The 14,880-nt window shown below is 33.8% G+C and overlaps 2 protein-coding genes across 3 annotated transcripts in view; both read right to left on the bottom strand.

Annotated features, from left to right (window-relative positions):
- Window positions 1-1,807: 1,807 nt before the first annotated feature.
- LOC129809590 (ATP-binding cassette sub-family B member 10, mitochondrial) lies at window positions 1,808-8,967 on the bottom strand. Its single transcript, XM_055859540.1, has 4 exons — window positions 8,452-8,967; window positions 8,186-8,389; window positions 7,196-8,124; window positions 1,808-2,453 (listed from the first exon to the last, which is right to left on the bottom strand). The coding sequence occupies exons 1-4, from the start codon at window positions 8,711-8,713 to the stop codon at window positions 1,887-1,889; spliced, it is 1,962 nt and encodes a 653-aa protein (XP_055715515.1). The 5' UTR covers window positions 8,714-8,967; the 3' UTR covers window positions 1,808-1,886.
- Window positions 8,968-11,988: 3,021 nt separating this feature from the next.
- LOC129809588 (uncharacterized) overlaps window positions 11,989-14,880 on the bottom strand; it is a 43,511-nt gene continuing 40,619 nt past the window's right edge. For both annotated transcript variants that reach the window (XR_008752653.1, XR_008752654.1), the window contains exon 7: window positions 11,989-13,214. The gene's annotated coding sequence lies outside the window, so the exon portion shown is untranslated. The remainder of the gene's footprint in view (window positions 13,215-14,880) is intronic.

Here is a 14,880-nt window from a genome sequence, read left to right as displayed (position 1 = left end):
AAAATTCTAAAATAGATAGCGGCTTCGTATTCAAAGAATCCAAGTCATTTTGGAAATAATCATCAGTGCATAAATTTTGAATAAAATAAATAAGTAATAATTGATATATTCTTCAAGGAAAATATTTTAAAAATAGAGCTAAAAATTTTGATATTTTTTATTTTCTAAAATATTTTGTAAATATTTATACATATGAAATTAACAAATAATTTTGATCTTTCGAAAATTTAACTGAGAGAACTGCAACTGGAGATCCCACTTAGAACTTACGTAATTTTCTTAGAGTAAGATTCACGTCACTAAAACGTAACTTTGTAAAATCACATAATGCCTAACGCACAATAACTTTTGTATTGTAATTTTTTTTTCAATACTGTCTATGAGAATAAGCGAGATGACTAGATTTGCATCGCTTTCACTCTCACTGAAATGCCGAAAACATGCTTACAAAATAAAAGTTATTGTGCGCTAAGCATAACCAATTTTTTCACTGAATTTAAATAAATATCCTTAATGTTTATATGTAATTATTTTTAGATAGGGTAAGTGTACCAAATTCCAGCCAGCTTGCAATTTCGGCTACCTTTTTTGTTCCTCGAATTTCCATGAAATTTTTACATTCTCTAGAGATTATACAATGCAAAAGAATAACAAAAAAATGTAGCTTCGACAAACGAGATGACGTGAAATAGATATTGGAAGAATTCCCGAAGGGAAAGGAACTATGAGAATGAAGGTGGCCGAAATAGGGCACCAAAGCTATGTCTACATTTTTATTCATTTTAAAATGTATTAAGAATAATTTTAAAGTAAATAAAGGCGATAAACTGTCTACAATGTGCTAAGAAACACTCCTTAACTCTTTCCAGACCGCAGCATATACTGCAAGCCAATTTCACAATTTTTAATCAAAAATATCTAAGCTCAGGAATTAATTGAGGTCCTACAAAAAATATCTTACATTTGGACATCCTTATAGTATGTAATCATCCACAAGAATCGGATTTATATCAGTTCTGAATAATTAAAAAAACATTGTTTTTCATAGAATATGCATATGCTTCTTTGGGTACTACAGTCCCAAAAGAGACGAAAGAGTTAAGTAGAAGGAATAAAAAAAATCAATTTTTATTAAAGCTATTACATTTCAAACTTGAGACTTTGGCGCTTGCATGCAACTATGCCGAAATTTGGCACACATACCCTATGTTTTGTACTTATATAAACATATGAAACGGTGAATAAAATTTTGTGAATAGATAAGAGGATTTTAAAATTTTTACCTCTGAAAATGATTTATTTTTGTAACGAAGCTTTCTTTGAGTTAAATAACAATAAAGGAAGAAAACTTCTTGCGTGAAATTGCAATTATAACGCTACCAGTTAATGAAAAAATAAGAATAATTAAATAAAACTAAGCTTAGTATATGGTAATTTTTAATTATTTCATAGAAACATTAAAGTTCTTCTCTACGTCGAAAATTTAACATGCGGATGCACAAATAATTATTAAAACCACACGATAAAAATAACTTTATGCAGAGACTTCATTTTGCTACTTGTGAAAGTTTGATAATTGAAAATGTATCTGAAAATTGGGATAATTCCTTAGAGAAAAAATGTACAACATTATTTCACAAATGGAACAAAATTGAAAAGTTCTCATTGCACTTATAAATAGAATCCTATTCAATATTCATTAGCAGAGTACACACAACGCTTCAACTGAATATCTAATTAACTGAATAATTAAAATGCAACTGATTTGTGCATTTCAATTTGTACAACTCAAGGAAGACGTCTGAAATTATCTACAAAAAATCTATTTATTGAAAAATAAATTACACAAATTAAATACATACCTAATTGATCCCTATAAAGTGTCTTCAGTGCAGCTGAAATGTCTGCCTCTTCACCAACTCCCGGAAAAGTCCTTCCTCACGCATTGAAAGCTCCTCGTAGCTTCCCTCTTCGGCTATCCTTCCATTGTCCAGTACAACAATCTTCTGGGCATTTCGAATTGTACTGAGTCGATGTGCTATCGTCAGAACAGTACGTCCTTTTGTCAAGGATTCCAGAGCAACTTGGACGTGCTCCTCGGATCCAGCATCGAGAGCACTTGTGGCTTCATCGAGAAGCAAAATTGCTGGATTTTTGATCAAAGCTCTCGCAATGGCTACTCTCTGTTTCTGCCCTCCACTCAGCATCATTCCACGTTGGCCCACAACTGTCTCTAATCCCTGGGGAAGACTCCGTACAAATTCATCTACATGAGCTTCCTGAACGATTCGCTGGAAATCCTCTTCAGAAATTGAGTTTCCCTCATTGACACCGTAGAGAATATTCTCCCGAATTGTGCCACTGAACAGAATTGGCTCCTGGTTGACAGCACCAATATTTGATCGCAGCCATCGTGGATCGAGTTCCCGGATATCGACTCCATTGAGGGTCACCTGAAAAGCATTATGAAATGGACTTTCATGCATTCGTCCACTAGGGGAAAGTACTATCCGTTCGAACGTTCATAAGAAACTTACACATTTCTATTAAATATTAGTTGGCTTATCATCAATTGTTGATAATTCCGTGATAATTTAGTGTAAATCTTTTACGAAAAACAAAAGAAATTCACATTATTTGAAGGCATGAACGTTCAAAGGGAGAGTACTTTCCCCTAGATCCAGAAGCTTTTTTTTAACTTTTTCGCAGAATTTTCGTGAATATGTCTGGCTTTTGTCCTGTTAGGAGCCTAACATTCCATTAGGGGAGACCGGGGCAGATTAGCCAGGGGCAAACTTAGACGGTGGTACATTAATTTTACTTAAAAATATTCCGTTAACTACTATTTATTCAGAACGCATTTCACATTCTTTCTATTCATTGAAATAATAATGCGTTTGATTCAAACTTGTTTTTTACAAATTAAAGGAAGAGTACCGCCTGTCAAATCATTGCTCTACCTGCCGATTTTACTCACAGGTTTTTTGAATTTTAACGGTATATTCTAGTACATTCAGAGAAAATCTGTAGATTTTCGGCAGAATTTCTGCGTATAATATCTGTAGATTTTCGGCAGAAATTCTGCCGAAAATCTGCAGATTCTCGGCAGAATTTCTCCCTAGAAAATCTGCATAACCTCCATTAGTTCACAAAAATATTGTTGATTTATGAAGAAACTGTAGAAGTTATAAAGAAAATGGTATGCTCTGATTAACAAGCATTACCGAGTACACATTTTAGATAAGTAAAAAAAATGCGAGCAAAAATACTAATTTCTTAAAAATCACCAATCGAATGATACAAAAACACGAAATTTTGGTCGACACTCTGTTTAAAGTTCACTTTACTATTCTCTACTTAGAACACGGCGTCGCAGAATTCTTTATTTTATATAAACACTGTGATATCACTAAGAATAACTCTATAGAATTTTACAAACTTCAGTGAAAAATATTCCATCTTTTCAGACACAGCTGTCTGGAAAGTCTGGAATGTAGAAAAATCTACAGAAAATCTGCAAAATATCTACAGAAATTCGTCAGAGTATGCACCAGAATTCATCAGAAAATCTGCAAAAATTTCTGAAGAATTTTGTCCCAAGCCCAAATAAAATTCGTAGGAATATCTACAGATTTCTCGGCAGATTTTCTGCAGAGGTGTAGATATTTTCTGCAGAAATCTTAAAGATAAATGACGAAATTATTTGACGGGCGCGGATCGGAATGTTTACAGGTATGCTCCATATTTAGTTGAAAATATAAGCCCCAAAACACTATTTGATATCTTTGTTTTTGTTAATTAGTCTATTAATTATCCATTCAATTATATCTGTGCATTTCATTTTTAAATATTTACAATCAAGTAATAAAAAATAGGTGTTAATGAAAACTTGCACTCTGTACCTCGGATCGTCACGAATTGAATCAGGTGCCTCACAGAAAATTGGTTTTATAAATTAAATCTGAGCTAATGCAATGAATTCTTGTAAGAGTTAAATGGTAAAAAGTAGCTAATCATTTTTAAAAATTCATTTTATTTGGAGTTATACGGTATTAACCTGACGATCCGAGGAACACTGCCGATCGCTATGCTAGCAAGCATCAATCTAGTAAATTCTAGAAATCTTAATGCTCAATTGGCTCAATTGAATTTAAAATTAAAACGTGAAAAATCCTAGTGTGATAGCACCGTAAGCTCTATTTTTAAAATACTATTTTTTACGTTTTTTTCGGTCTTCTGACTTGTTACCCATATAAAATTGAAACAGTAAGTGATTTCGACCTTCGGACTTCGATGACTTTTCTAAAATGACAATCTCTACGATCATCTATTTCTGTTTTCTCCCTCCCCATTCATTCATTTGCTATCCCTCTAAAATACGTTAAAATGAGGTTTTCTAACTTTTCTCAAAATTAGCCCAAGGTTTTTCAAATATTTTCGGATATGTTTTGTAGCTTTCAACGATTAAATCGTCATCTTGAATTTTATTTAAGGTCAAAGAGCCAAATCTTAACCGGATTTGGTCAATTAATTAATTAAATTGCCAATAATATTTTTAAAATAAACTTTTTCTCGAAAAATTTTCAACTTCAAAAAAAATTTCATGATTTATTTATAAGGTAAAGTATCCAATGTCGACACCTTAAGGATAGATTTTGTGAAAAACCTATGATAAAACAGTTATAATTTGTGTTTTTTGATAGGTTTTACCGAAAACTGGAGAATAGATCTTTATCTATCTAATTGTGAACTTCATTTAGTCATAATATAATTTTAAATTATAAAAAAATTAAAATGTTTCGAAAATGCGAAGTGTTCCTCTACTCGACCACTTCAATATCAGTGTACCTCTACTCGACCGCCTGAGGCTCCTCTACTCGACCACCCATTTTTTCTTAAAATTAAACAAATCACAAAACTAAAAAGTCACGGATTCAACTTTGGCTTGTTTAACACATCATGAATAGCACTTAAAATTTAGTTTAAAATTAAAATAAATAGGGAAACTCACTTTTATTAATTCATTCAGAAGTATAGAACAACATTTAATTGAAAAAAGCTTCACTTGCTATGATTCGTCGACCGGTCGAACTAAGGAACAATTTATTTGAAATGCACTTTCAATTTGAATACATAAAATTAATCTTTAACTTAGTCATGGTACTACAATTTTTGCACAAGTAATAAAGATTAAGTCCTCAACTTGCGATTAGACTCGAAATTTGAATTCTCAAGTTAATCTCTGAGGGTAATAATTGAAATAATTCCTTAAGAAGAAAGTCAAGAATATGAAAAAGTATGCCATAATTTAAATAAAAATTGCGAATTTTTATTTAAGAAACACCTTAACACTCCGTCTTTTTATGATTTTTCAGTGTTTTATGGTCAATTTCAATGATATTTTCACTGATTTGAATTAATTATGAAATAATTGACCCTATAATGTTAAACCATTCGCTAAATATTATTGCAAATGTAAATAAATTGAATAAATATTTTAACCGGTCGACTTGAGGGACCCAGGGCGGTCGACTCGAGGATACCTCACCTTAAATATATTTAAATCAATAAATCTTAGCTGCGTCCATAAAAAATTCGAAAAATTATACACGACAGAGCTTTTTATCGGAAGTTCGAACAGCTCGTACAGTTTCGGACACTTTTCCACCTCTTTTTTTCTTGGTTTTGGAATTCCTAACAATAAAGAGTTATTTTAAGTAGGGGAAAGCACTCTACCTTCGAACAATTCATTTTTTTAAACGTTTTTAGAGAATTTGGTCCATTGAAAGCGCACTTTCCCCTATTACTTAATTTTTTTTTAAGTTTTAAAAGATTTATTTGTCTGAATTCTAAATTGGTTTGTCTGGAATTAAGTATTACACGATATTTCAAATTTTATTTTCCAACATATCAAAAAACGACCACGAAAAAAATTTTAAAAGCGTTTTTTCCCTTTCAACTTTATTTGTCCCATGAAATTTGCGGTTTGCGATGAAATGCTAGATTGATTTGACCACATTGAGCAATTCGAAAATACTGAATTGTTGTTGTTTTCTTAATACGATTGACCCGTGGAACCGATAGCAGCCAAAATTTCTAGTCTTATGACCAGCGCACAATAAATTTTGTTTGTAAACATGTTTTCAAAATTTCCCATGAGAGGGAACAAGATGACTAGATCTAGATCTCACTCACTCTCATTGAAATGTCAAAAACAAAAGTTATTGTGCGCTGGGCATTATGTTCAAGTAAACACTATATCGTGTTATAATAATAATAATAATAATAATAAGTTTATTGGTTCATGCCCAGGATACAGAAAGTAACATGTAGGACTATACAATGGATTATTGATTTTCGTAATTTAATGTAGTCAGCTAGCTATGATATTCCCGATCATTCCATGCTTTCGTAACCTCAAAAGTCTAATAGAGCATCTAACGAGAAAGTTCTACATTTTCTCCAATTTCTCATACTTTCATTTATCCAAACCTAGAAAATAAATTGTCAAGACACTAAATAATTGCTGACATTACACTAAAATTTTGTTGTTTTTGAAATACTCGAAATGAATTTCAGATTATGACTATAAGGACTATAACTAAAAGTGATTCTATTTTTTTGTCCCAGCAGAACATCACTTTTGACCCATTCTGAGTAAAAATACAGACCTTTTACGAGCAGTACTGTACTTTTTCGACGTAAGGCAATTACTTTAACATTTCTAAATTAAAATTTTTTAAACATAATTAGAAAAAAGTTATCAAAAGTTAAAAAAATCAAGTTTCAAGGAGTGATTCTATTTTATTGGCCGCCACTGTAATATCTCTTTCCAAACCAGAGAAATTGCATTCTAAGGACGTTTAGAGGACAGGTCGCATCCGATATTTTTAGCTGGTTATTTGTGGAGAATCAGGGAAGTTCAAATTATTATACCCTGTAAATATGAGACTGATCGGACGTGTTTCACCAAACCGCAGCATTACAATAGCTGTGATCATGAAACAATTACACCTGAAAGCTATCTATGGCAACAAATCCAAAGCACTTTAGAGCTTAAACCTAAAAGTTCTCAAAGCTTTAGCCAATCAGAAAACGCGCTGGGACAAAATTATTTGGTATTAAAATTATTAAAATTTTAAGTACATGTGGGCAATAATTAAATCACATTTAAAAATCAAAATTCTTGACGTACCTGACCACGCGTAGGATCGTAGAGGCGAAGCAGAAGAATGCCAATAGTAGACTTCCCGGATCCACTTTTTCCCACCACCGCTGTTGTCATTCCTGGCTCAATGGTCAAACTCAAATCCTCGAGAACTTCATTTCCAGGCCGGGACGGATAATGAAATCCAACATTCCTGAAAACAATTGGGCCAAGAGACGGTAAAATTTTTCCCCCGTCTTCTGCCACAGGGATCAGAGGTTTCCGGTCAAAGATCTCCCAGATCCTCTGAGCAGCTCCTAGTCCCTTGTTCAGTTCTGTGTAGAAATTGCTAAGCCCGTTGATGGATATTGCCGAATAGCCCGCGTAGAGGATGAATGAAGTAAGAGCTCCAACTGTTAGCTCCTCATTGGCCACCATATTCCCTCCGTAGAACAGCACAGACATGATCAAGATGTTCCCGGAGAGACCAGTTAATCCGTAGAAGATTGCCCTGGCTTGAACTTCTTTGTAGCCTAGCTGGAGAGCATCGTAGAGTTGACTGAGGAATAGTTGACTTTCTTGTTCCTCGCGACAGAACATCTTCACCGTCTTGATGTTCCCCAAACGCTCTTCCCCGGTTTTCATGATGCCAGCATACTGATCCAGAAGGCGTCTTGTGATATTTCTCACGTATCTCCCGTACACAACTGCCATTCCTGCCACAGCTGGCACCACGCACATTCCCACTAAAGCCAGATGGGGAGAAGTGTTTATCATCATTCCAACTCCAGCAGTTACCATCACAGTAGATCTCAGCCCATCGGAGAGATTCTGACTCAGGGAATTCCCCACTAAGTACGCATCTTGCGAGAGGCGATTGACAAGTTCCCCGGTTCCCTTCTGATCAAACCATCCGGCTTCCTGGCCCAGCATCGATCTATAAAGCCGCGACCGGATATCCTGAACAATTCTAAGAGCTGCAAGAAGTCAAGCAATTACATTTATTGGCCCACTTCATGGACTCCCTTCCCAACTCACAGGCACTGTTGAACAGGTACACTCTTCCAAAATTCGAAACACCACCGATTATAAAAATCCCCGCCAAGATCAGGCAGAACTTCTTCAGCCGCTCCTTGGCAACTTCGTTCGACTCATCTGAATAAATTGTGTCCAGAATCTTCCCTAGTCCATAGGGAACAGCCATTGTGATGCTCGACGATACCACCAGGCATCCAATCCCACCTAAAATTCCCTGGACAATCTACCCAATTCCAAAAATCTTCAGCAGTCCAGGAAGTACTTACCAAATATAGCCCATTTTTCCTTTGACGCCAGCTGAAAGAGCCTTATCAAATCTGACTTTTTGAACTTCACCCTCTTCCCAGATGCCTTTGTTGAACATTGTCTCGCAATCAGGGATGAACACTGGCCAGGCCGGATCCGGGATAGAAGTGGAAATGTGGCAGAACATCGATGACACAGCAAGTTGAAGGTGGAATTTCTTTTGCAGTGATTCGTTATGACTATTCGAGTTAGTTTGAGCACATTTATTGATGGTAAAAGCATCTTTTGCACTATTTATTCTAAATTGTAAGCAAAACACAAATCCTTGGACCGATTTTGAACATAACCTCCATCCCTTCCGCGGTGACAGTGCGAAAGTTCTTCGAAACAAAAAAAGCGCCAAAAAAATCCGCCGGAGCGCAAAATGAGATATTCGAAAAAGCTTCTAATTTCCGGTTTTTAAAATTTAAATATCGCAACGATGATTTAATTTTAAGTGATTAAAAAAAATCAGAATAAAAAAAGTTTTAATTAACAAAAACAATATTCAGGAATAATACTTTGATCTGCTTAAAAAATCGGCAATTAAGTTAATTGAACCATTTGATAGATTTAATTGCATCCTTCTCTTTATTTTAATTTTAATGAGTTTTATTTACGTAAATTTCTATAGAATAAAAAGATAGTCACAAAATACCTTTCCACATCAGTGTGCATGAGCGTTCCTAGAGTTTAGAACTAGACAACTAGAGAAACTATTAAAAATCTTTCTCATTTTTGAAAATCTTGCAAAATGTCGACCCTTTAAAAAAATCCATTCAAGAAAACTTTTATTAGATCAGCGTATTACAGGCTTTAGATCTAAGGCTAAGCCATATGGCTTATCTTCTGTAATTTCTTCTCAGTCAAGATTTTTTGGGAAATTATGACTTATGGCCTCTACACATTAGAAAAATGTATGTCCATAATATTGAAGAATTTTTCCTACTCAAGCGTAGAGAATTTGCTTCAATGTGGACATAAATTTCTCTAGTGTGTAGAGTAGAGTCCATTAGGATTGAATATTATGGACAAATGATCCATAACTATGAAAAACCATAATAAAATTGGTTGCTATTTAGAATTTTCAATCCTTCTGAAACTGGACTAAACCTCTGGTCTGAAGCCGGCGAAGCCGGAATATGAGTTTCCCTTATACTTGGATCACTGCAGTGAATGTTTTGAAGGATCAATTTCAACCTAACCGAAATGTATTTTACTACTCGAAATCTACGGAGAGAACAGTATTATATAATTATAATTCATCGATTTTTTCACCCCCCAAAATTTCCACCTTCCACCTCCCGGAGACCACTTTTCTCAACAAATCTTCAGGTTTCAGACGATTTCTGAGAAATGTCGTCACGCTGTTTGTCCGTCTGTCCATCTGTCCGTCTGACTATCGCCAGCTCTATAGGCCAAACGGTAAGAGATAGCGACTTGGCACCTTCGGAGGACCCCCCCCCCAAAATCGACCCAAGGATCGTTAACATACCCCTCATTTTTCCCCCACCCTCCCCTCCCCTTTAAAAATTATGTTTTTTGGGATTTCTCGAAAACGCGTTGTGCGAGTTTTTTTCATTTTTGGATATGTTTTAGAGATTACCCAGGCGGACATTTCGTCCTTAGACGAAAATACCGCTGAATCATTCCTAATAACGGTTTTTCAAGGTCAAAAGTTAAAAAGACACTAGAGAGCGCATTTATGAAGCGAATGGGATCGTGTTTGGGCTCGTTGGAAAGGTCTTGGAATTTCCTATAAAACGGAACCCGTTCCAATCGGTTTTGAATCAGTAATGGACCGGTTCATAACCAATAACTAATTTTTATGCGAAAATTAATTCTATTACTTTTAAAACTATTTTGGGGGATCTTTTGAGAGATTTATGGATCGGTTCAAATCGGTTGAGAACCGGTAAACAGTAAATGATGCGAAAGTACTTTTGCGGTACAGCATCTAAGTCACGAGTTCGAACATTTCACAAAGCTTAAGACGCTTTGCCACTACTTTTTGGGCATGTTTTGAGTGATTCATAAATCGGTTGTGTTCCTGTTATAAACCGATAAGTAATTTTTGTCCGAAAATCAATTTTATTACTCTTAAAACTTTTGGAGGATCTTATGAGTGATTTATGAATCGGTTGAAAACCAGTAAACAGTAAATGATTCATTGAAATGAAGTCGAGCATTTCGTAAAGCAGAGGTGTGCAAGAACCGTTTGAAACCGAACAAACGTCAAAAGAAACTTGTACGTCAATCGTCAAAACGCTACCTGAACAAACTTATAGGGGTCTCGGTAGCTCAATGGGCAAAGTGTTGGCTTTGTGACGCAGAGGCCCTCGGTTCGATCCTTGATCGAAGCGCGTCCGGTGAATAATTGGAAAACAGTTTTTCACCGTCCTTAAAAAAAAGCTACAAACTGAACGCAAAAATATCAAGAAGGAAGTATGATAAAAGATAAGGGAGCAAAAAAAGGATTTGTGATGGAGCAAAAAGAAAAATGATAAGGAGAGATGAGTAAATAAGAGTGAGCGAAATGGCTATATGGACCTGATTGAGTCTGACAGCCAAAAATATAAAAAGGAGAGAGAGAGAGAGAACAAACTTATTTTGATGTTTATTCAGTTTCAACGGTTCTTGCACACCCCTGTCGTAGATCCCGGAACGCTTTGCCACCCCTCTTCTTATAATATAGCTAAATTGAGAAAAAAAGTAAAACTAACGGATGGTGATATTTAGGATTTATGTTAACGGATAGATAACTGATAAGCAATAAGAGTAGGGGGAAGTACTCTCCCTTCGAACGTTCATACCTTCGAATAATGCGAATTTACTTTTAGTTTTCCTAAGAGACTTACATATTTCTATTAAATATTAGTTGGCTTATCATCAATTGTTAATAATTCTGTGATAATTTAGCGGAAATCTCTTACGAAAAACAAAAAAAAAATTCACATTATTCGAAGGCATGAACGTTCGAAGGGAGAGCACTTTCCCCTAACCCGAGTTCCCGGTCACCGAAAAAATGTATTAGTTCCCTGGAAAATGTGTGGGTTCCTCCTGTTCTCTAAAAAAATATATGGGTTCCCCGAAATATTTATGGATTCCCTGGATTTCCCGAGGTTCCATGAAATCCTTGGTTAGATTGGCTCGAGATACCTCTTGCTTAGAATAGCCTCTTTACTTACCTTTATTTCCGCCACTGGTCACTAGGATGAAGCTACAACATATCTTCGTAAATTGATATTTAAGTCTGAGATGGAAGCACTCAGCATTCTCAAAATAAAACCACTCCAGAGACTATTAACATATTAATCAAAAATTTAACACCATCAATTATTTCAATGTCATCATAGTTTCTGATTGGCCAGAGCTTGAAAGTTTTTACAAGCTTTAGCCACGAAAAGAGGATACAACTAAAATATTTTATGGGAGTAAATATTTAATTGTTTGTAGACAAAACCTTGTCAAAGAAATTCAAGAACCAACAGCGAATGCAGGAGAAAGCAAAAGAAAGATTTTGAGTGATCAATTTTTATTGTATGCTCAATTCGAAAATTGGACATTATGTATAAATATCCCTATTAAATATATATAATATTTATATTTTATTGAATGTGGAACAGTTTTCATTTGTTGTCAATATATATATTTTTTTCCATCTCAAACTAATATGCTCAAAAAATACATACTATAAATATTGATACAATGTTTTGGATAGTTGCTAGAATCAAGAGAAACTCGATTCAAAATACAAGAGAAAGTACAAATGATATTCGGAAAAAAACCTATATAATTTTTCTTCAATCGTAAACCACTAATTTTATTGAAAATACTACATTCAATAATTTGTAAATATGGAAAGAGAAGAAAAAACTAATGTAAATTTTTTCAATGATTTTTTTTTAGTGTTTGTGGGGCAATAAAGGAAGGTGTGATACATTATAAAACTATCTAGAAAAACAAATTATGATCTTAACACGAGGCAAATTAAAAAAAAAAAATCCACTATATTGTCTACCGCACAAACTTCTTTCCCAAAAAAATTTTGTGGTGTGATAACACGTGATTATGCTTTGTTAGTAAAAGTGGCAATAAAATATCCTTTTATTTTTTGTTTTTTTTTACAATATATATTCTCCCGCGAAATTTATTACTCCAAAGGCCACATTTAAACCTAATTTTGTTGCTGTCTTCTATCTCGTATTTTTCACTCTCGCGCAACTTTCCTGTTTTCTTATTAGTCTACATGCAAAAATTGTGTTTTTTTTTTCTTTAATATTTACATTAATATATTTCTTGGGTGATCATCCATATCACTAATATTTAATTTATTTGTTACAATAAGTCAGTGAAATTTGTGATAAAAAAATATTCTCTTATGTCTCAAATAAGATTATCATTATTCCCTTTCATCTGGGTGCTTAAAAATATCTTTTGCTCAATAATTTTTCCCAGTGAAAGCAATAAAATAAACAATCGGTATTGCTTGAAAAAATTCCTCATCGCTAACTTTTTTATGCATCTTTTACCTTCAATCAAAGTCACATCAGTTAAATACACTTTATTGCTTAACATTTTTCTCTGTTTATCAAGCATATTTTTTCTTCTTTCTTATATATTTCTTTTTTACTTTAATTCAAGGTTGTCCATAGAAAAATATGGAATTGTCTTTTATCGATTTCATTCCCTAATCAAAATCTATATATGATAAAATTTTATCCTTTTTCAGCCACAATTTATCCTGCAAAAATACATTATTTTTCAATTTTCAACACTCTTTCACAATAACTTTATATATTTATTCGTTTTATCTTCGATAGGTTGCTTTTCTTTTCCTCAATATTAGTTTCTTTTTTATCCTCCTTAATTTTTTTTTTTTTTTGAAATAGAAAAATAAATCTCGGAACATTATTATTTCACAAAGATTTTTGGGACTTGTCTTTACTCCACTAGAAGGCTTTCTTTTGCATAAGAGTAATATTTAATCTTCTGAATGGGTTTCGATCAAAAATAAATTTAGGCCACGCCCCTTTCATGAATTCCCAGCGCTCACAGCTGGGGTTTTCCCAAGAGAAATTATATTCGAAGATCGGTTTCAAAACCAAGAAAAACGCATTTTTAGTTCTCATTTCGGCCACGTGGTGTCTGAAATATCTCCTATTCGAATTTCGAAGTGACAAGAACTGTCAATTTTTACTTTGTAGTAAAATGAAAAGCAATCATCAGTTTTTTTTATGTATTTCATAAATTTTTACAACTTTCTAAATAAATTAGTTTAAAAATTCCAAATGAAGTTTGACTTCTTCGAACATCAACGACATTTCGTGCAAAAAGAATGATATATACATTTTAGCCAAGACACTATTTTAGAATAAATCTTTTGCTGATCAACTAAAAGTTAAATTTCAAATTCGCAAACCGATTTTAATTGAGCTGAAAACATTTAAATCCTCAGCTGAATACATGCTAATCCTAAACGAAAATTCGCGGGGCAGTACCATTTCCATATAGGGGAAAGTGCTCTCCCTTCGAACGTTCATGCCTTCGAATAATGTGAATTTCTTTTGTTTTTCGTAAAAGATTTACACTAAATTATCACGGAATTATCAACAATTCATGATAAGCCAATTAATATTCAATAGAAATGTGTAAGTTTCTTAGAAAAACTAACACAAAATTCACATTATTCGAAGGCATGAACGTTCAAAGGGAGAGCACTTTCCCCTATTTGATTAGCATTTTTTGTTCGGCAACTGCTAACAGGTCAGTATATTTTTGCTGATGGATTCAGCAAAATATGCTGAACACGCAGCATTTTTCAGCTAACTGTTCTCTCTATGGTACCACCTGTTCTCATAGCCCTTAGTTTCATTTCTCTTTTCTTTCTCTAAAAGTGTCTCGACTAGAAAGGTAAATGGAGCTTCATTTGATAAAAAGGTAGTTCATGTTCGAAAAATTCAAACTGAATTTCAAACTTGAAATTCATCAAAAAAAATTATTTAAAGTGGAAATTATAAAAAAAAATGTACAGCACTTTCGCTGGAATATGGTTTTAAGAGAGGCGTGGTTTAGTTTTCCACGGAAGTAACACTACAAGAAAATTTTCAGGCTGTAATGGAAGGAGGGATCTCCGAAAATTTTATATTACCCTTAATTCTGATATAATCAGCGATGTCTCAAGGTAAAAGAACCTAAAATTATTTATAGGCGGAACTTATTCAGAAGACAAAATATTATGGTGGGAAGCACTTTTGGCCATTTAAAGCTTTGATAACTTTGTAAATTTTGAAATTCTTGTCAATATAAATTGAAACATTAAAGATACTTTGGAGAAATATCCCTTTCTCTGAACACTTCCTAGGAAATAATAGACATTTCTTAATTCCACGAATTCGTAATTGTACTAA

This window comes from Phlebotomus papatasi, chromosome 1 (assembly GCF_024763615.1).
Source record: "Phlebotomus papatasi isolate M1 chromosome 1, Ppap_2.1, whole genome shotgun sequence".
NCBI classification, from domain to species: domain Eukaryota; kingdom Metazoa; phylum Arthropoda; class Insecta; order Diptera; family Psychodidae; genus Phlebotomus; species Phlebotomus papatasi.
The sequence above is the reverse complement of the archived record's forward strand: the minus strand, read 5'-3'. Positions and strand labels throughout refer to the sequence as shown.

Excerpts from the sequence above, each read along its gene's own strand:
- LOC129809590 (XM_055859540.1), bottom strand. The coding sequence starts at position 8,713 with ATGCTTTTACCATCAATAAATGTGCTCAAACTAACTCGAATAGTCATA. Across the intron at positions 8,390-8,451 it reads GGAAAAATGGGCTATATTTG|GTGGGATTGGATGCCTGGTG; the intron begins GTAAGTACTTCC and ends AGGGAATTTTAG. Across the intron at positions 8,125-8,185 it reads GTACCTGTTCAACAGTGCCT|CTCTTAGAATTGTTCAGGAT; the intron begins GTGAGTTGGGAA and ends GACTTCTTGCAG.